The 19,716-nt window shown below is 49.8% G+C and overlaps 1 protein-coding gene across 1 annotated transcript; it reads right to left on the bottom strand.

Moving 5' to 3' along the window:
* Nucleotides 1-3,948: 3,948 nt before the first annotated feature.
* On the bottom strand, nucleotides 3,949-19,493 carry CSRNP1 (cysteine and serine rich nuclear protein 1). Its single transcript, XM_037386098.1, has 5 exons — nucleotides 19,352-19,493; nucleotides 12,298-12,493; nucleotides 9,668-9,927; nucleotides 9,001-9,297; nucleotides 3,949-7,864 (listed from the first exon to the last, which is right to left on the bottom strand). Exons 2-5 carry the CDS (start codon nucleotides 12,467-12,469, stop codon nucleotides 6,881-6,883), a joined length of 1,713 nt encoding a protein of 570 aa, XP_037241995.1. The 5' UTR covers nucleotides 12,470-12,493; nucleotides 19,352-19,493; the 3' UTR covers nucleotides 3,949-6,880.
* Nucleotides 19,494-19,716: the final 223 nt, after the last annotated feature.

Below are 19,716 nucleotides of genomic sequence, written 5' to 3'. Positions count from 1 at the left end.
GGGGGTTTTTTTGAGCATTTACTTTTTTGGAGATGGTTTCCCCCAGCTGTGGATGTGTGTGCCGGGCTGGGCGTGGAAACACAGCCAAGCCACAGGACATACCCCCTCCTCCAGACCCGAGCAGGTGATTTAAACCTTATTTTATTTTTTTTTTTTTTTAATATGATATCTCAAGGAGGTACATCGTGTCTCTGATCCCACAGAGGAGGCCAAGCGTAGCCCAAGAGCAATTTGGCTAGCTGGGAGGCTGGGAGAAGAGGGCAGCTGCCCAGTAGATGGCAATGGTGCCGTTCACGCAGCAGCGGGCTGAGAGGTATAAAACAAGCTGATGGAAACGTGGGCTAAGCAGCACTGAAAACTCCTCACGGTCATAGCTGTGAAGGAGAAAACTTAGTTCTTTCTGTTAGCTGCTTACCTAAAGTCTCACTTCAGCCAGAGCTCTGGCAAAACAGGAATTTTTGCTCGTTTATGCAGGGAAAACACTGAAGCCAGAATGCTTACGTTTATCCAGCTCATTTAGCATCACCCACTTCCCCCGATGCTGAGGACTCACAGCTCCTCCAGAGGTGATGACCACGGAGGACCCTCACACAGTGCAGAAATCAAACTGCTTTTATTTTGGTGTAAAGCTTGGGCTGATTGGCTGGAGAGGACATTTCCTTACGGTGCAATGAGGATTTCTGTGATGCTGAACAGCATTAAGGACTAACAGTTGATTTTTTGTTTTTTCCCTCATCCCGTATCATTGATAGATTAAAACCCAAATGGGCCATGTGCCAACAAAAGCCAATCCTGCCGTGCCTTTTTACAGGAAAGTCATGCAGATCTCTAGGTCTGAATTAAAACCTCAACACCTGCATGCAGACTTCTGCCCAGTTCTGTGCAAAACACACGTGCATGGGTGGGGAAAGTGCCGGTTACAGTGACAAAGGTCTCAAAGCCAGCAGGGATGCAGAGGCATCACCTGGGATGCTTTTATTGCCTTCGCAGAAGGGGCAGCCTTACCCCCTGCAGTGCCATGCTGCTTGGCCATGCGGTGCAAACCTGTCTTTTTCTTCTATCAGCCAGACCAGCAATGAGAAATGGTATTTTTTCCCAGTGCTCCTGCCTCCAAAGCAGACACAAGCCCTTGGGATGCAGGATCTGCCCCTATGGAAATGCCCCTGCTGCCGCAGAGCCAGCACCCCTGCCCTTGCCTTGTCTCGGAGCTCCTGGGCTGTTTTGGTTGGGTTTTTTGTTGTTGGGGTTTTTTTGATTTTTTTTTCCGTGCTGGAGATAAAGTCCATCCTACCCATCATTTTATAGCTGTTCCTGCCGAGAAAATTCCTCGGGTGTCTCATTCCCGTGTGGTGCCAGGTCTGCAGGAGCCTCGCCTGGCGTCGCAGCCCGTCCCTGTCCCCGCCAGCCCTGGGTCATCGACTGACTCATCCCTTTTCCGGAGGCTGCTCCGCCACCCGGAGAGAAGTGCTTTCTAGTCTGGTGGCTACGCGCACGCTTCAGTGCATGGCGGCACCTAAAAATGAAACGAAAGCAGGCGATGAGTAATCCTGTGCCGCTGGGTGTTACAAGCAAGGCGTACGGGGTGGCGGGGTGGAGGAAAAAATGAAAATGGAAATGGAGAGGACGACGAAGCCCTGAGCGAGGTGGGGAGTGCACAGATGGGTTTAATGGGGGTCAATGAATCCCCGATTCCCAGGGATGGGAAGGAGCACCGCGTGTGTCCCAGCGCTGTGTCACGTCCGTCCCGGTACGTGTGGCAGGTCGGCTGGCCTCAGCCCTGTCGAGGGCAGGGAGCAAACGCAGGGTGGCACCTGGCTTCATCCCTTTTCAGAGGCAGCCCTGTGCAAGCGGAGGGGCCATGGCTTCCACAGCATCGCCTTGCAGAGGGACAGTCCCCAACCAGCCAGGGAAACTCCTCCAGGGCTTCTGCCTCGCCCTTCAGCGCACACATGAACTCCTCCAGGCACAAAGAAGCTGGGATAAACTGCCCCTTCCCTGTGGAGATGCTGGTTCCAGAGGCTGGTTGATGGGATGCGGCACCTCAGGACTGTTCTGTTCTGTTCTGGGGGGTGGCAGGTCCCCTGGCCACGATGCCCTTTGCAGGGGCACAGTGCAAAGCCACCACCATGAGCCGAAAACCCACCGGTGTGGCAGCTGGAGCCGTATGCTGGAGGCTTTTCCCCTCCCAATGAGAAAACAATGAATGTGAGAGGGAATTATAGGCATAAAGCCCATAAAAGAAAAAAATTAACACAAGTAAACCCATCCTTCTGGGTGGGGAAACTGGGGCCGGGCACCACCATGCGCTGCAGAACCACCACGGACAGGCATTTTTTCAGTATCACTGCTTTTATAGCCCAGCAACTAATTTGTAATGAATAGTTTGTTTAATTAATTGAGCTTTGCTCTGGGGGCAGATGCCAACCTTTAAAAATGGATTCCCGATGGAAAACTAGACAATGGCATTCCTGGGCCAATATCCCTTGCTTTCAGGTCAATGCCAGTGGTTATGATTTACGCCCACGCCGCCAGATGCAAGCCCGTGGGATAGGTGCGCATCTCCCCACCTAGGTTTTGGGGATTTATTCAGCTTTTCCTCTGCACCATGGCCTGGCTCACATCCTCACCCTCTTGTTATTTCCCTGCCGTTGCCAGGACCAAATGTATTTTCCCTGCTTTTCCCCTGGGGTGCAGGATCGTGGTGATGCTTCTTTTTGTCTGCATCCTTCCAGATCCCAAAGGTGCTGAGAAACAGTTTGTAGCCCTTGAGGGAAAGGGGTTTCCGGGGTTTCCCAAGATTTCTCCTAAATGCTTCTTGGTGATGGGGATGCTGCCACAACTGTTGCTTTTTCCATTGTCCCATAGAGATGGGCAGCCACCACCACAAACCTCAGGAGACAACACAGTTGTACCCCAGCTCCATGCGCTGATTTTTAAAATATTTTTTGAGGGGTGGAGGGGATTGTGTGGCACTGGTGGAGCAGGAAGCAACTTGAACAGGACAATTGTCACATGCCACCACAAGTTAATGTGCCAGGCACATTGCCATGGCATGGCTGAGCAGCCAGAGACACCCCGGGAGCCTCAGGAGATGTTCTCCTTGCTGTGCAGGCAAGAGCTTGCATCACATTTTTGCCCTCAAATTAATTAAGCAATTTGCCAAAAAAGGTCCCTTCTAGTCCCAGCTCTGGGAGAAACTGCTCTTTGCCAGCCCAGGCTCTCCCCTGGCCAAAATGTGCTGCATTAGCTTAAAATTTGAAAGCAGGGGCTGGCACTGGGTGACTGTCTGCAAGGACACCCACCTCTGGGTGAATTAAGGGACTCTGGGGCACCCCTCGTGCATCTCCAGCTGCCCCAAGAGCTTCTCCTGTGTGACCTCCCAGGGTTTTGGTAGCATTCCCTGCTACGTTTCAGCGTTGAGGTGCCACTGAGGATGTGATGGACCTGGGGACACCTTGGAGGCTACCTGGGAAGTCTCCCCCTTTGCGTACCCAGCTGCCATGCATGGAGGGCTCCACCAGGAAGGATGAGCTGCCTGGGCTCCATGCCTCCTCCAGGGACCAACTCTACAGCTCATTTTCCACTATGGGACTGGCCTCATGCTGGTGCTCAGCCTCCCAGGCTCCCCCCATGCCTTTCCCCCATGCGAGGGCATGGGGACGCTCTTCCCTGGGCTGTTTTTCAGGGGGTGGGGGTGGGTGAGAAAGAAACAGGGGTCCCCAAGCTCAGGAGAAGCCTCTTGGAGGACACCAGGCTGGGACAAGGGTTGTTCCTGCCCTGGTAGGATGCTCCCATCTTAACACTTGGGGTGAGAACCATTAGCTTCAAAAAGGGGTCAAAAAAAGCCAAAAACAAGCAAAAAAGGGACAATGATGACATACAATGCAGTGTACACACCCATCATCCTAATTTTTGAGCCAGAGTAAAATATCAACAGGGTGAAATCACTGCCATATTCAAACAAAATTATTTTATTGAAAGTGTAATGGAAATTTCTTCATATTGCTTTGATGAAATGAGAGACAGCAGCTGTAGACAAATATGCTTTTTTATAAACAAATGCAAATGGATAAGGTAAAAATAAAGCATTTTTTTAACTTGTACCTTTAAGCAACATAATCACAATATATACACAAAGAAAGCTAAAATAAAGCTATGTTGAAACCAAAGCGTTTCAATCAATACATTAGATAATTACAGATTGTGTCAATAAATACCCAGTTTTTAAACTGTTTAACAGGCAACTTTTTACACAGATACCGAGAAGAAAAAAAAAATAAAAAATATTTACAATTCAGTGCCCGGGGGGGGGGAGGGGGGGAAGAGAAAAAAATTATTATTTTTTTTTTATTTTTTGGCACTGACACAAATAAAAAGAATAAATTATAGAAAAAAAATCCACAAAGGCAGGAGTCTATCCCCACCATTCATTAAAAAAAAGGTGTGTGTGTATATATATAAAATATATGTATATATTTTATATATATAAATATATATATATATGCAGAGAAACCTAGGAATGTTATAAAATATATTAGTGCCAATAAATACAGAACGGTACCAGACTTTCAATTGTCAGTATTTTTGATGCAGTCTGAAGAATAGAAACTACCACCTAGGAGATAACCAAAGGGGATTTTTCAGTCTAAAGAAACGACGCCGAGAACAAAAAATAGTAATTTTTTTATATATATATATATATCTCTCTCCAGGAAATCCTCCATCTGCCAGTAGTATTCCTACAGTCGCCCTCCTGCCCGGCGGGGAGGTCCCTAGGGGTGATGCTTTGCAGGAGGATGCAGTGGCGAGCACGGGGCGAGCACCTGCCCACGGCCGCAGCGGGTCAGCTCCGCTTCCAAGTTGACCGGCTCAATACCAGAGAATATATACAATTAAATAGTAATAATAATGATTAAAAAACCCCAAAGCAACCCAGTCTTCACCATATTTGTACGCCAGAAGTTTCCTAAATTGCTGGCAGGTTTGCACGAGATGCCTGTCGAATAGCAGGTACCCGAGAGCACCATCCCTGTCATCGGGGGTATAAACAGTTCAGCCAATGGAAAAAGCCTCAAATCCACATTTTGAGGTTTTTCTCCTGTCTGGGTGTCTGTGCACCCCCAGGAGCTGCTCCCAGCACCCCGCTCCCAGGGCAGCAGGGCTGGGATGCCGGAGCTGCCACCTCCCCCCGGTGCCAGTAATGCCAGGAATCACTCCCATCACCAAATCTCACATTTTCCACAGGGGGATTTAAAGCCGGTTTTGGGTTTTTTTTCATATCACTGGCATAGGCACTTAGTGTATCACTGATGTACAGATTTTAACGTCCAGTTACATCTCGTGGCCAGATAGTGTCATGTTCTCAGACTGATTTAAATAGCGAAAGGCCAAGAGGGCCTCCAATATCCTTCCCAAACACAACGATTTGCCTCATTTCAAAAAACAAAAGCCTTCACATTTTGCAGCTTTGTTTTCAGGCATTGTTTTTTCTTCCCTCTAAAACTGCACTCAAAGGATAAAGAACCCAATAACCTTCACAGCCATTTATTTTACTTGATTTACCTATATTAAAAAAAAATAATACTATAAACAGTCTGAACCACTAGATTTTGGAGCTGTAATACCCTTGATGCCAGGGAGTCCTAAGGAGCACTTCGATGAGGAGCGTGAGCACAGTGTTGCTGTTGTTGGCTTTGCTCTGCCAAAGCCCCCCCAGGGCTGCAAAGGTCCTTCCCGTTACACACACCCCCCACCCCACCCCCCCTGCTGCTAACAGTTCCTCTGCATATTCAGGCACCACAACTCATCAGGAAAGATCTCATGGCCAAATCCTTCGGAAATTAAATAAATTATACAATAATTTATGGAAAGGGGTTTGTTTTGTTTTTCAGAGCTAGTTCATATTATTTGTCGAATAGCTAGTTTGGCTTGTTTTGCTCTCCACAGCGGTATTATGGAGATCACCCACCATCACCGTGTCTGCTAGGGGGCTGATGGAAACCAAAGGACGTTGCTCAAACATTTCCCTCGTCCCTCCCCACCCACCCATCTGCATTTGGCTCTTTTAGAAATATAAGTGATGACCGAACAGCCAACATCTTTCAGACTCAGAAAAACCAGGGTCATCTTTAGGATGGGTGCTGCTGAAGACCTTATTGCCCTTCCAGGTCATAGATAAACCACAGTGCTATTCATGTACTACAGGTAGAAAATAAATAAATACAGATATATTATGCAAAAAAAATATGATTGTACACATAATACATCTGAGGTATTACCAATTTAAATAAGGTTTCATGCTAGTTCAAGCTTCGGTGGCTAGTTAAATTCTGGAATTTGCAATAAATAGATGAAAAACGATTATGTATATAGTGTATGGATCTCTTCTGTAAACCTTGTCCGATTTAAACGTAAGATTGTGTTGGGCTAACTCTTACGCAAAACACACATTTTCACAATAAATACAGCTTCAAAAAGTTGTTTTAAAAAGTTCCTGCAACACTGAAACATTTCTAGAAGGGGCTGTGTGTACAACTGGCAACGTCAGCGAGGAGTATTTCTCAACAGGTCTTTTCATACAAAACACAAGGAAATTCATATGCGAAAGTCTTTTTTCCCTCCCTCCCCACCCCACCCCACCATGAAAGTTTAGAAATTTTTGCACAAACAGTGAGAGAACTGATTGTAGCTGCAGTATGTCAAAATGTCCACGTTCTATAAAGACCAAAAATAGTTTGTTTGCTTAGAAAGTATTTTTTTTTTTGTATTTTCCTCCTTATTTTTAAGTAGCGCATCATCCTTTTGGTGAAAGTTTGCCCGTCCAATTGTTCTTCAGTCTTCCTTTTGGCACCAGTCCTTGCTGCCTGAGCCACATGGCATTTCACACTTTCACTGTCTCCATCAGCGATGACTTGATGGCATCCTCCAAAAGTTGATTGTCTGTGAAAGGGGCTGGGGTTTCGGGGACGGATTCGGACAAACCGATGAGGGACTCCAAGAAACAGGAGCCCTGATCTCCGGCTTGTGGGAAGCCAGGGAAATTAGGCAACTGAAACTGTAATGCTGAGAAGTTATCGAGGTTCTCGTACTCCTTTAAGGAGTTGTAAAGGGGTCCCAAGTTATAGTCTGAGAAGGACTGGAAGAAATCCAACGAGTCAGAGGAAAGGCTGAGGTCGACGTAGCTCTTGGAGCAGGGCTCGGCCGGCGATGAGGCGCAGCAGGACAGCCCATCGCACCGCGCATGGGCAGCATCCTCCAGCAAACCCCCACCATCCTGGTTGGCATTCTCATCCAGGCACTCAGAGAGGTGGGACAAGTGGCCAGGGACAGGCTTGGCCTCATCACTGTGGTCCTCGATGAAGAAGTCGGCGGAGTGGAAGCAGCTCAGGTCATCCTGGCCACGGCCACCATCTTCCTCGGCATCTGAGTCGTTGAAGTGGAGGATGCGTGCCAAGCCATCGTCATCCACATCCGATTGGGATTTGTCAGAGGGGAGACTCTCGTAGGGCTCCTCCAGGTCCTCACTGGGGTGGGAGGAGATGGAGGAGTCTGTCATGTCACTGCTGCAGCTGTTCTCCCCCAGGGCCTCCAGGTCAGGGCTGAACTGGAAAGCAGGTGCCAGCGGCACCGCACGCTCCTCCAAGGAGCCTTTCCCTGCCATGCATCCCAACGATGGGAGCCGCTCCCGAAAAGGGGGCTCAGCCTCCACCACCTTCTCACTGCTCTGCTGCTGCTTCTCCAGCTCCAGCTTCATGATGGTGTGGATGAAGTGGGTCTGCACGCGGGCCTGATTGAACTCGATCCTGCCCTCGGTGTTGCCACAGCCATCCTTGGTGCAGCCGCAGGGGAAGGAGGTGTGATCCATCTGGCATGGGGAGAAGCAGAGGCGGAGGGTTAGGACCGAACCTGGTGGCACAAAATTGAAACCTCCCGCGACTCACCTGCCCTGAGAAACCAATTAACAACTGAAGGGTTTAAAAGCAGACTAAAAAACCCACAAAGATAGACACCCTGCTCTTTTGAAGGGTTGCCATAAAAAAGTTGGATTTCAGTGCAACTGAAGAAAGTTGAAAGGTTCCAAAAAAAACCAAAATAGAGCGCTCCAAAAGGAGGCATAAGGGGGAAAACATGAGGTTTTGTATATTGCATCATGATATTTAATACCAGATCCATATCGGGAGCTTCTGCCCCTTGTTGAGATAAGGACAAACTGCTGAACAGGCACCTTTATGTCCCTGTGAGCAGCAGCCACTAGAGGGGGGCTGTGACACGCACAAGGAGCGCCCATCCTGCACCCCTCTGCCTGTGCACACCCACCCTACACCACCCCCAGCCTGCAGCCACGGCATGGAGGGAGGGAGCAGCACCCAGAGTAGGCAATACGGCTCTCCAAACGCAGCTGCGCAGGCACCCATAAAAAATAAAATGAAAAATATAATAAGCTAATTGAATATAAATTATCCCACTTTGCAGGTGGTTTGCACAGCTAGCTGTGGGCTGAGGCTCAGCTGACGCTCCCACGTTTGCCTGAGCGCGCTGGGAGTTGTGACACCCACCAAGGGAAAATAAAATTAAAAATAAAACCAGGGGGAGGAGGAGAAATCGCAGCCTTGTGTAAGGAGCAAGAAGCTTTCATTTGTGAAGACATTCCCACGTGGCCCATCTCCAACAGGAGACCAAGCAGGTGCGGGTCTCGTGGGATGAGCGGTGCGGGTGCATTCACGCCCCAGGCTCAGGCACTCCCCCACGGCTTCAGCACTGCGTGGGGACGGCTGCCTGTGTGATTTGGGACACGAACACTTTCGAGCAGCGTCTGCCTCACAGCCTGGGGGAGCATCTCCAAGAGCTTTTCTTGCCTGCTGCGCTCCGAGCACAGGTGGGAACAGATGCATTTTACAGGCTGCCCTAATTCTGTCCTGCTTGCTCAGAACCCCCCTCCTTTAACACATACATCAGCTGGAGCTGTGGCTTTTCCCCTGTGGCCAGAAGCGAGGGCAGTACCTGACATTTAATGCCTGCCAAGCTGCAGCTGCAGGTCTCTGGGTCGCAGACCTCCCGGCAGTCGCAGCCGCAGTCCTCCCGGGACAGGCGGATGTTGTGCAGCTCCCGCTTCTCCTCCTTGTCGATCTTCTTCACCCCCACAGCTTTCAGCAGCGCACGTCTCTTCTTGGCGGGATAGGGCTGGAGGAAGAAGCCATCCTCCAGGTCCACGTTGCTGACATCAATGTCGTCGTCGGAGATGTCTTCGATGGTGAGCTGGTTGGCCTCTTCTGACTCCTTTGTGCCGTTCATGGTGAGCTAAGGGCAATGAATGGGCAAAGCATTAGGGACCCGTTTGGGACATGGAGCCATCAGCACCTCCGGGTCAGAAGAAACATGAAAGGAAAGATCTGTCCCCCGTGATGGGCAATCCCAGGACCAACATCTGTGTCAGAGCCCCCAGAGCCCTCACAGACACCTGACACGTGGAGTTCAGTGTCTTTTCCATCAATTTTCAAAGGTGGAAAACTGAGCTGAAAAATCCCACACTGCAGCCTGTGTTTCTTGGAGGCCCAAGCAGGGTTAAGGACCGATGCCCCCAGGCCTCAGAGAGGCTCCTATAAAAACTGGCCATTAACTAATGACATCTACCAGCTCCTCGTCAACCCAACCCCACGCTCCTACTCACTTTCCACTTCAATGCTTCCAACTTCTCTTCTTTTAATTTCTCTTCGAGCTTCTCTCGACGAACGTTTTCCTGCTCCTTTGAAAACTCCGCTAGCGTGAACTGCCGGGAGGAGCTGTGTTTGCTCACCATCCCCAGGGTACAGCCCCCACGACTAGGCACGCTTGTGAACCCCTGGCAGCGTGGGAAGTAAAACACAGTGACCCGGTCAAACTCTACATTGTTCTTCTTTAGTCGCTTGGATTTCTTCAGGATAGATGTGGCTAGAAATGGGGAAAAAAAAAAAAAAAAGCACAGTCAGTACTGCCACCCTGCAGACAGGATAGAAATATGACAAACAGGCTGTAAATACTACAAACAGGCAGGACTTGCAATTACTCTCTCAACAGGGACATGACGGGATAAGGTTGCAACATTGCTCGATGGTTCCTGGTGTTTTAGGATCTAACACTTCAAAGGTGGGATGAGAACGGAGTGGAAAGTAAGCCAAGTCCCAATGCATCGGAGTCACCGACCAGATTCACCCTAAGAAACGGTTGCTGCTTCTCCTTCCCGCTTGACTTCCTCCAGGAAACATACATTTGCTTATTCTTCAAGTGCAGCAGAGCATAGCGAACAAGCAACAAACCATCCTACATGCCTGTCTTGCTGTAAACCCAAGCACCCTGCCCCACATTCAGGAGCTCATGGTCTGCTCCCGGGATGCCGGAGTGCCAACACTCCAGCGCTGTGTGGCTCCAGCTTTTGTGGCAGGGCAGATAATAGCCAAAACAGCTGTTTTTCTGGTACTTCCCTTCACCATCCACCGGGAGCAACTATGAATCTATAGTTTATTCTCAAGAGGCTCATTTGAGAGCAGCTGCAAAGATGTTAAATCTTTATGCAGGTGATCCCAGGGTAAACATGGCAATACATGACGACTCTGGTTTATCTTAAAACTGCTGAAACATGCTACACACCATTTAAAGCGAAGCCTCTCCAGAGATACCTGGTTCTGCACATTTGCACGTGCAAACGTAGCAGATGGAGGTGGACTAATTAGCCAGGGCAATTTCAGAGTCAGTGAGTTTCCACGAACGTAGCTACCCATGGAAAACAAAGCAAAATGCAGTGGCAGTGGGTTGCAGAGCTGCCTTTTCTGCTGCATGAGCATGTCAGGAATGGGAGTGGGCTATGCACAAATTCAGTGGTAGGGTTTTTTGGTCCCATTCTCTGCTGGTGCATGGATGTCTCCGTTGCCACCATGGGGAATATGGAAAAAAATAACCCAGAAAGGATGGGTGACTGCAGAGCTGGGATCCGAACCCCGCTCTTCATGGCAGAGCCACAGGCAGCCCTGCTCCTGGGAAGCCAAGTGAAAGGACTGCTGAAAACCTGAGGGTCTCGGCTGGTCTGGCTGGCCCCGAAGGCTGGGAAAGTGCAAGACTGGGCAGTTAGCTGCACCCACATTTCACAAGTCTCGCTTGCCAAAATATAGCATTTTGGTTTCATATGAAAGCAAAAAAAAAAACCAACAATGCTCACCCAGCTGTGTCAGCAGCTTCTGCTAAATAGCTGGGGGTTTCACACTGGGATCTGCAGTGGCTTTGATGATATCTTAGCACTGCGCGTTGCATTTTCGTAATAACCTTGACTCAATCTTCTAAAACATTAGCTCTTTATCAAAAGACAAGTTAACCACCACGATCATCTATCGGCTGAGCTGCTGCACTTTGGCATTTGCTTCTCTCTCCCCGCACCCCTCCTCCAAAATTGTTTTCCCATTCCTGACCCTTTTCCAATTGAGCCAGAGAATACAAAAAGTTCATTGTTTTGTCACAAAACCTGGGAAGACAAGCCAGAATGAGACTCTTTATTATTACAAGACTTCTAAAGCCTTTTCAGACCACTGCATGTTTGTGTATGTCTGCTAAGTGGACCTTAACTGCTATATACAGTGGGTGTTCAGTATAATTTACTAGGTCGGGCTATTTCTCCTCCGTGAAGATGTTCCCCTATTGTATTTTTTATTTTTCCCTTCACATGGCAGATAAAGGATTTTACAACCTTGCCTTCTGTGCATTTTCCTAAAAGCTCTCAAAACTGATATTGCTGGGAAAACAAAATAGCGTTTATCTGCACTAGCAGCGAAGGCAATGTCAAACATGTCATGTTCTTTGGCAAAGTACCAAACTTACGTAGGAAACAAGTTCCGAAATGGTAATTACGCTACTGGTTAATCATTTTTAAAAAACAGTGTTATGGGTCTTTGCTGTCTGTTTAATTTTTGCCTAAGGAATAGCCTGACAGGGGACTGAGGGATCGTCCTACAGTACTGGCTTGGTGGCACCTGCATGCCTCTGCACACCCAGGTCCCTGACTTTCTATTCCTGACAATTTGGACTTCAAAAACATTAAAAAGGAATGATAAATGCTGGGAGGAAGGGCTGAGGAAGACAACCCTGAGGATGCTGGCTGATTACAAAACCAAGATTAATTGGTGTAATGACAGGGAGCTGGCGTTATGGCTGCTTCCACCCGTAAAGTTGTGCCCCAAGGAGGTCTCTGCATGGTGATGACCCACCACCACACTACAAAGAAACCCGTGCAGCGGCACGTCTGACCCCAGGAAAGGGGCTGCCGGAGATACTCACGGGTAAAGCTGGGCGTTAAGGCAGAGCTGGGCTTGGGCTCTCCGCGGGAGCTCTCCTCATCTGTCTCCCAGCCCGATGATGCCGAGGAGGAGAGGGGGGAGCAGGAGGAGGAGGAGCAGTAGGTACTGTCATCCCCCAGCTCTTCATACTTCCTTTTCAATACTCCACTCATGGTGACGCCGTATTTTTCATATAACTGGAAAACAAAGGAGGAAAGCAAAATAAAGCGAGGGAAATCCTGGGTATTTCGGGTGATGAGTAGGGTGGCTTTAACCCCAGCAACGTTTCTCCACCAGGTCCGCCTGGCTGCACAGGTGCAGTTCCCAGAAAGTGCTCCCCCAAAAACCCTACATCTTTCCACCTTCACTGTGCACACCTGCTGAATTTCTCTCCCATTTTACCACGCTGCAGAAGAACCGACTATCCCAGGCAACAAACTGTCCGGAAACCAATTCAATCAACACAAATGTTATCAAACAATAAGTATTACATTTTGCTTACTAATTCTTTTACGTTAACTCCTTACCCAGATCGCTTTCTATGCAGTTACAGCTTTAACGTTTCGCTAATTACAAAAATAAGCCAGTTTGCAAAGAACAATCTGTTGGCATGATTTACTTGCTACAGCCCCCTGGGGAAACAGACTTATTAAATGAAGCACTGAAATACAAATATATCAACTGTGAAGAACAGCCCTTCTCCTCACGGTGCCTTTCATAGTCAGTCCCCCATTCAATAAGCTATTCTTGTTTAGGCTGGGTTATGTATCAAGCATAGTAGCAATTAAAAACAACGCAGCTAATTAAAAACAAAGAAGCTCTGTACTTGCCTAGATTCCTAAATTTCCTGCATGCTTTTCCCCTGCTCATCTTAAAGAAAAAAGAAAAATTACTTTGTTGCATCTTTTTTAACCTTTGCTTTTACAAAGTTTGTGTGGGTTTTGTCTCCTGAAATAGCACAAAAGCTGCACGCTTTGCCAACAATAGGCTAAGGGGTGTCAGAGCCCACCTAACCTGGGATGCTCTTGCACAGAGGTGGGACTGTGTCCCTTTTTAGATGCTGGCAACACCACACCACGTACCCTTGGCTGCTGCAGAAGTAACTGCCAGTTTATTTTGCAGCCAGTGAGCCATACCCAAAGCTGAGCACCAGGCTGCTGCTGGAGAAGTGACTTGCTTTGACCCCATCCCACCGGGTTGCATGGCACAAGCGCGGGGATGCAGCCCCAGCCCAGAAACTCCCTCTAGCAAGGAGGGGAGAGCCTCAGCAATGTGGGATGCTACCCGTGCTTCAGTAAACCCAGAGGTAATACACAAAATCTAAAGCATCCCTAGAATTCGAGTGACACTGGGACAGACATATACAGCCTCAGGACGGTGACAGATATGGGGGTGACAGATACAGGGTGCAGATACGGGGGTGACAGACAGCTGGTCCCCATCCCCTCCCACCAGCTGAAACTCCTCCACCGGCCACATTTGTTCTTTGTAACGGTAACACTTTCTCGCCTTCTTTTGCATGTCTGAAGTTAATTTAAGTCTCTGAGAAAGAAAAATATAAACCATAACACTAAACCCGCCCTCCTGACAGCTCTGAGCAGGCAGCACAGAAACCACACCACCTTCAAACCTTCCTAACGTTGAGGTTTTCAGTATCTCGACTGCTGCACAGTCACACATGGTAGGACAGGAGCACACGCCGTGCCTTCAAAGCCCTGCGCCAGCCCTCGCTAATTATGTTTACCAGCAGCTTCCCCGGAGACAATAGTCCCCTAAAAAGTAACAAAAAAAAATCCCTGGATGAAGCAGTTCCTCGGCCTGAAGTTAATCATTCACTGCAACGTGTGCCTGTGGGGCCAGTGGATCCCCCACAGCCCCCTGAACCCAGGGAGAGGTGATCCCCTCCATCCCTCCTCCTCCTCAGCAAACCCAGAGCTGCAGGTGGTTCTGCCACAGAGAAGCTGTTGTTTTTTTGGCCTTAATCCAAAAAGAGATGGGGAGAAGGTAGATCTGGCCACGCTCCAGCCCCAGCAGCACATGTCCTACCTGACACCTGGATTAACCCCTTTCCTGCCTGTGCTCCAGCAAAGCAGAGCTCGCAGGCAGCCACAATGCCCCAACAACCTACATGGCTGCATTTACAAACCTTTTCTTTTTCTTTTTTTTTTTTTTTTTTTGTGTGTGCCTTCTGCTCCGTTTCATATGTGCTTTAAGAAACAACTAGGAGTAAATAAACCCTACAAATCCATGGCAGGGGTCCGAATCAAAGCCTGGGCTGCAGCCAGAAGTTTGCTCATCCCAGTTGATCCCATCATCCACCCAGAGCAGCCAGAAACTGCAAAAAAATCCTGCACATGTCTTGAAAGAGCATCAGTTCTCACCACAAAGCAACTGGTCGCTGCTCCAAGGGATACCTCCGACACTGCTGGTGAAGGATGCTACTGACTAGCCAAGGGAGGGAGACACTAGCTCCCCAAAAAAGCCCGCAGGACACAGTGAACACCCTCTTAGAAGTGATGTTGACCACATCCAAACCTCACAGGGGACCTCAGAGGGTGGTGGAACAGTAAGATCACACCACTGAAATAGGCGTCCCAGTTCCAGACCAAAACAACCAAACCCCACATGGCATTCAGTTCTCCCAGGACTGACCTGGTCTGCAGGACTCCCAGAGAAGCGAGAAGGTGGATATCACTGTGCTGCAGAGTGATGCAGCCCTGATGCTCAGGTCACCTGCAAACCCAACAACGCCCAGTATGAGCCGTGCTGCCTCCCCCCAAACCACACAGCAAGAAAAATCGAAGCGTTTTCCTCACGCACACTAACCAAATGAACATAAACACCAAGCCAGAGCCAAGGCAAGCTGTGCATAAAATGGTGCAATTTTATTTATTTATTTATTTTAATACTATCATCGCTCATTAGCCACGCCTGGCAGAAGGATGAAAGGAGGTGTGTGCATCTCCCATCTATGAGAATAAGCCAAATACACAGGGGAAAAAAAACCCAACAACCACCGCTGGCATGCCGTCTTATTCAAAACACCTATTGTTTTGTTAATGCAAAGTAGGTGTCGTGCAAACATGATTCTCAATTAATGGGAAAAAGCTGGTGAACCTGTTGCCCATTAGCCAAAACACATTAATTTCCCCCAATAACGCTTTTCCCCTCTTTGCTGATTTACGTTTTCCAGGTCAAGTATTCAAATCCTTCTCCAGAGCTACATGCAATGTAGCAGGGCTGCACCCATCGGTGTCTTACTTGTTATCCACCCCCAGAAAATCCTCCAGACAGGGTTTTCGCTGTCAAGGCAAAGGCGATCCTCTCCTCCCCTTCTTGCCCTGGCACTTGGAAGCAGAATTATGCCAACAATTTGGACACTGCCTTGAAAGCCCTGTCACTGAAACCGCTGTCCACTCAGCCAAAAAAACCCAGAGGCCAATTCTGACACAGCCAGGATATTTGAATTGCTGTAATTCCACAAGTAATCTTCAATCCACACTGATGTCTTACAAAGAAATCACAAAAATGTGCACAGCGGCATGGAAAAAAAATAAATATACATATATATGCTTGCCATTGTAAATCTCTACAGGCACCACCAAGCGCAGGATTTTACCACCTTCTCTCTCTCTCTTTTTTTTTTTTTTTTTTACATAACCTGAAATAAAATAATCCTATCTTCCTTTTAGTTGCCAAAAAAGACATTCTGTTCTTGGCTAAGACTTCTTACTCATCTATTTTACTGAAAACAGCTTTTGGAACAAGTACATAATGCAATGGATCAAACCCGCAGGAATTCCTCTCTGGCACCAGAACTCCCACTATCCTGGGAATACTTTCTAACAAATATTTAGCCCAGATGTGCATTCCTTTCTTTTTCTCTCCCTCCTCTTTTTTTTTTTTTTTTTCTTTTTTTTTCTAAAGCATTAAAGTTTGGGTGGGGGGAGTAGGGGGGAGGTGGCTGTCTAGTTGGGGGGAAGGGAATTGAATCTGCAAAGTCCCATTTCTGGTGCTCGGCAAGTTGCAGGGTAAAGCCCTAATACACTGGAATGTGAGGAATTAATGTTTTAACTATCCTCCTCTTGGACGACGTCTCAACAGTAAATATTTCGAGTAATTTAGATTTAAGAAGGTTTGGCATTTGTTTAGCCAAGCGCAGAGGAAGGCAACTACAACCCCTACCAGTGTCCAGTTAGTCTATTTATAAGAGACTGCACAAAGAGGCATCATGGCTTTGTGCAGAAGTACGTGGAGAAGATGTTTCAGTGTTTTATTTTGGGGCTGTATATGGGCTTTGCACCAGGCAGGTGAATGCAGCACTGCGAGCAAGGCAAAGGAAACTTCTCCCAGCAAGTCCAGCAGCTGCATTTGCTCATGCCACAACTCTCACAGTATTGCAGGAGAACACCTATGAGCAAGCATATTTTGTATTTGGGGTTTCTGTCAGAGGAGTATCTTAAGGAATGGAAGGATCCCAAATCTGTGCATGAGCTATTGAAAGCAAACTTTCTTCTGCAAAGCAATTTGGGTAACAACAATCAAAAAAACCCCAACACCTAAAAACCCCCAAACCTCAGTGCAATGCACTAAAAGTATTTATTTTCCAGGGACTTTTTGAGCTGGTTTGCCAACTCTACAATTACAGCCATCTGCTTTCAGCCTGGGAAGCCAAGGTGGATTCTTCTCGGCACACCGGGACGAGGGCTCGGGCGCTGGGAGCGAGTTAACAACTCTGCTGAGCAATGAGTCAGAGCGGTTCCCGTTCCCTCCCCCAGAGCTGCATCGGCTGTGCAGGTCTAGCAGGAGTAAATATTAGTTTAAAAAACACCACCACATATTTGCGCCAGGTACCGCTCCAAACATGACTTCTGGAGCGAGCCTGGGGGAGTTTTTGGGGTCGATGTTTATTTGCACGTTGCTGTTTATTGCAGGTCAGGCGACGCTGGTGCGAGTATCACCAAATACTGGTGGGGAGCTGGGCTTCCCGTTCGGCTACCCTAGATATTTGGTGTCTAACAGCAGCAGTGATGCCAGCAACACCTCTGGGTTACTTAATCATCATGCTATCAACTCTGATTCACTGCTTGTTCATTTAACTATCTTAATTCTTTGCATATTTACTTAACTGCGCCGCTGTGACAGCTTCCACGATGATACCACTTCCCAATTTGGGGGCTGATGGGAGCTAAGGTAAGCAGGATCATCCCATCGGGACCCTCCAGGGGACAGTCCCGCGCGTGTTCCCAGCCACGCAAGCTGTGCTTTCCAGTTCAGACCAGATTATTTTCACCCAGCTGGGTCTAAGGTTTCATAACCTTGCTCCGGTTAAAAATAGCCTCTGCCTACTATGCAACAGCAAAACCCGAAGTACCCCGTGCCGTGGAGCAGGAGCATGAATCAGTTCGTAGCACCATGAGTTTATTCTCCTGCCAGAGACTGAACAGGCAAAACACCTTCCCTGGGAACAGCATCAGAAGCACTTACTCAGTCTACTAATTTTCACAAGGCTACAAAGAAAAAGGCTTTTCAGATTTTTCTATTCAGCTCTTATTTCTGGCTGACAGCTTGAAAGGTAAATAAGAAACATTAGCAAATACATTAAAGGTTATCTGACACAGCCCGAATGAAACAAGGTTCAAATGTACTCGGCGCAGATTGTGCTGTAATAAATATGAAAACAGCGAAGTGTGCTTTGTCTAGGAAAATCCTCTATTTGATTACACCTCATGAATAATTCACACCAGGTTTCCATATTTGTCCTCCTGTAGGTACACACTGTGCATTACCTTGCCTGCTATATATACGCACGCATTTCCCGCACTGAATTATTAAAGGGCTCGCCAGGAGCTGCGGAGTCTTTCCGCGGTGGAGCACAAATGCACCATCCCGAAAAATAAACCCCATCACCTCGACGGGCCTCAACTGCGAACTGCTCAGCGGAGAAAAAAAAAAAAAATTCTGGATATGGGGGTGGGGTGGGTGGGGGTGGAAATACTAATTTCTGATTTCTGAGTTCCCTGTAACGAATGACAAGACTCTGAGGTTCGTAAATGGCCGTGGGTTTTTTTTCTCTCCATCCCACCGAGGCGCTGTCATTCCAGCCGGCAGCGAGGCAGGGCTGCTTTAGGAAAGGGCTGTCCCTGCGTGTCAGCCTCTTCCCACAGCGACATTATGTAACTCGGAGGTGACAGACACTTCGGAGGATGCCGGGGGGGGGAGGGGGGGGAAGCAAAAAAAAAAAAACCAACACCCCTCACCCCCCGAGGAAACTTAGTAGTTTTGCGGGTTTTTCCCTTTTTTTTTTCTTCTTTGCCCAGGTGCGCCGCCGAAGCGGCGATATTTTGTTTCGGGAGGCGGGGGGCCCCGCTGCCCGCCGGCCGGCCGGTCCATCCGTGCGCCGGTCGGTAGGTGTTGCTGTAGCGACGGGAAAGCATCCCCAGCCGGGCAGATTTGGGGAAGAGCGAGCGGGCAAGGCTCCCCCCCGCCCCGCCTTTCTTTCAACCTAAGAAAATTGGAACCGCAGCCGTAAAGATGGAGCAGAGCCTTAACTGACAGGGGGGCAGCTCGGCGCTACTCCATAGGTGCTCCTGCGTACGGTCAGCACGGCGCTGCCGGCCGATGGGGAAGCGCGGCGGGCCGGGAGCGCAGGACAGCCCCCCCCCCCCTCCGCCCCGGGACGCGGTGCCGCTGCCCCCCGCCCCGCCGGGCTCCCCTCGCCCCGGGGCGGCAGCGGCACGGCCAGACGGCGCCGCCGCGTCGCGCCTGCCCGGCTCCGGACGGCGGGGAAGCCAGACGGACCCCTCACGGCGGGGCAGCGCCGCGGGCTGGCACCCCGGCCCCCCGACAGCCCAGCGCCGCGCCGGACACTGCACCGGGACCCCGCGCCAGCGCCAAGCCGGCTCAGCACCGCCGCCCCGACGGCCGCGCACCCCGCCTCCCCGCCCCGAGCCGCAGCACCGGACGGCGGAGCCCACCGCCTCTCCCGCGGCGGACCCCCGCCGCCGCTTCCCCCAGCCCCATCCCGGCGCCGGCTGCCCGCGGCGGGCCCCTACCTGAGGCGGGTCTCGGCGCGACGGCTCCGGCTGCAGCGGCGGTGCCTGGCGCGGCGCCTCCCGCTCTGCCGCTGCCGGGGCCGGGGCTGCGCCGCGCCGCGCCGCGCTGCCCTTTTTCGTCAGTGGAAAACTCCGGGCTCTGACGCAGGCGGTGACAGGCGCGGGGCCGGCGCGCGCCCGGCCCGCCCGGCTTCCTGCCCCCCCGGGGCGGGGCGCTGAGTCAGGGCCGCGGGACTTCCCGCCCACGGCCCCGCCCCTTCCCCGCCCAGGCCCCGCCCACGGCCCCGCGGGGCACCCCGAGAGGGGTTGGGGGGGGGCCCAGCGGGCTGGGGGCATCAAAATGGATGTGGGTCCCGCGGCGCGGG

Source organism: Falco rusticolus, chromosome 4, assembly GCF_015220075.1.
Source record: "Falco rusticolus isolate bFalRus1 chromosome 4, bFalRus1.pri, whole genome shotgun sequence".
In the NCBI taxonomy this organism is placed as follows: domain Eukaryota; kingdom Metazoa; phylum Chordata; class Aves; order Falconiformes; family Falconidae; genus Falco; species Falco rusticolus.
This window is presented reverse-complemented; position numbering and strand designations above follow the sequence as displayed.

Bases quoted from the DNA above. Each gene is read 5' to 3' on its own strand.
- CSRNP1 (XM_037386098.1), bottom strand. From the start codon at position 12,469: ATGAGTGGAGTATTGAAAAGGAAGTATGAAGAGCTGGGGGATGACAGT. The intron at 9,298-9,667 runs GTGAGTAGGAGC...CATTGCCCTTAG, and splicing joins TGGAAGCATTGAAGTGGAAA to CTCACCATGAACGGCACAAA. The intron at 7,865-9,000 runs GTACTGCCCTCG...TCCCCATGCCAG, and splicing joins TGGCAGGCATTAAATGTCAG to ATGGATCACACCTCCTTCCC.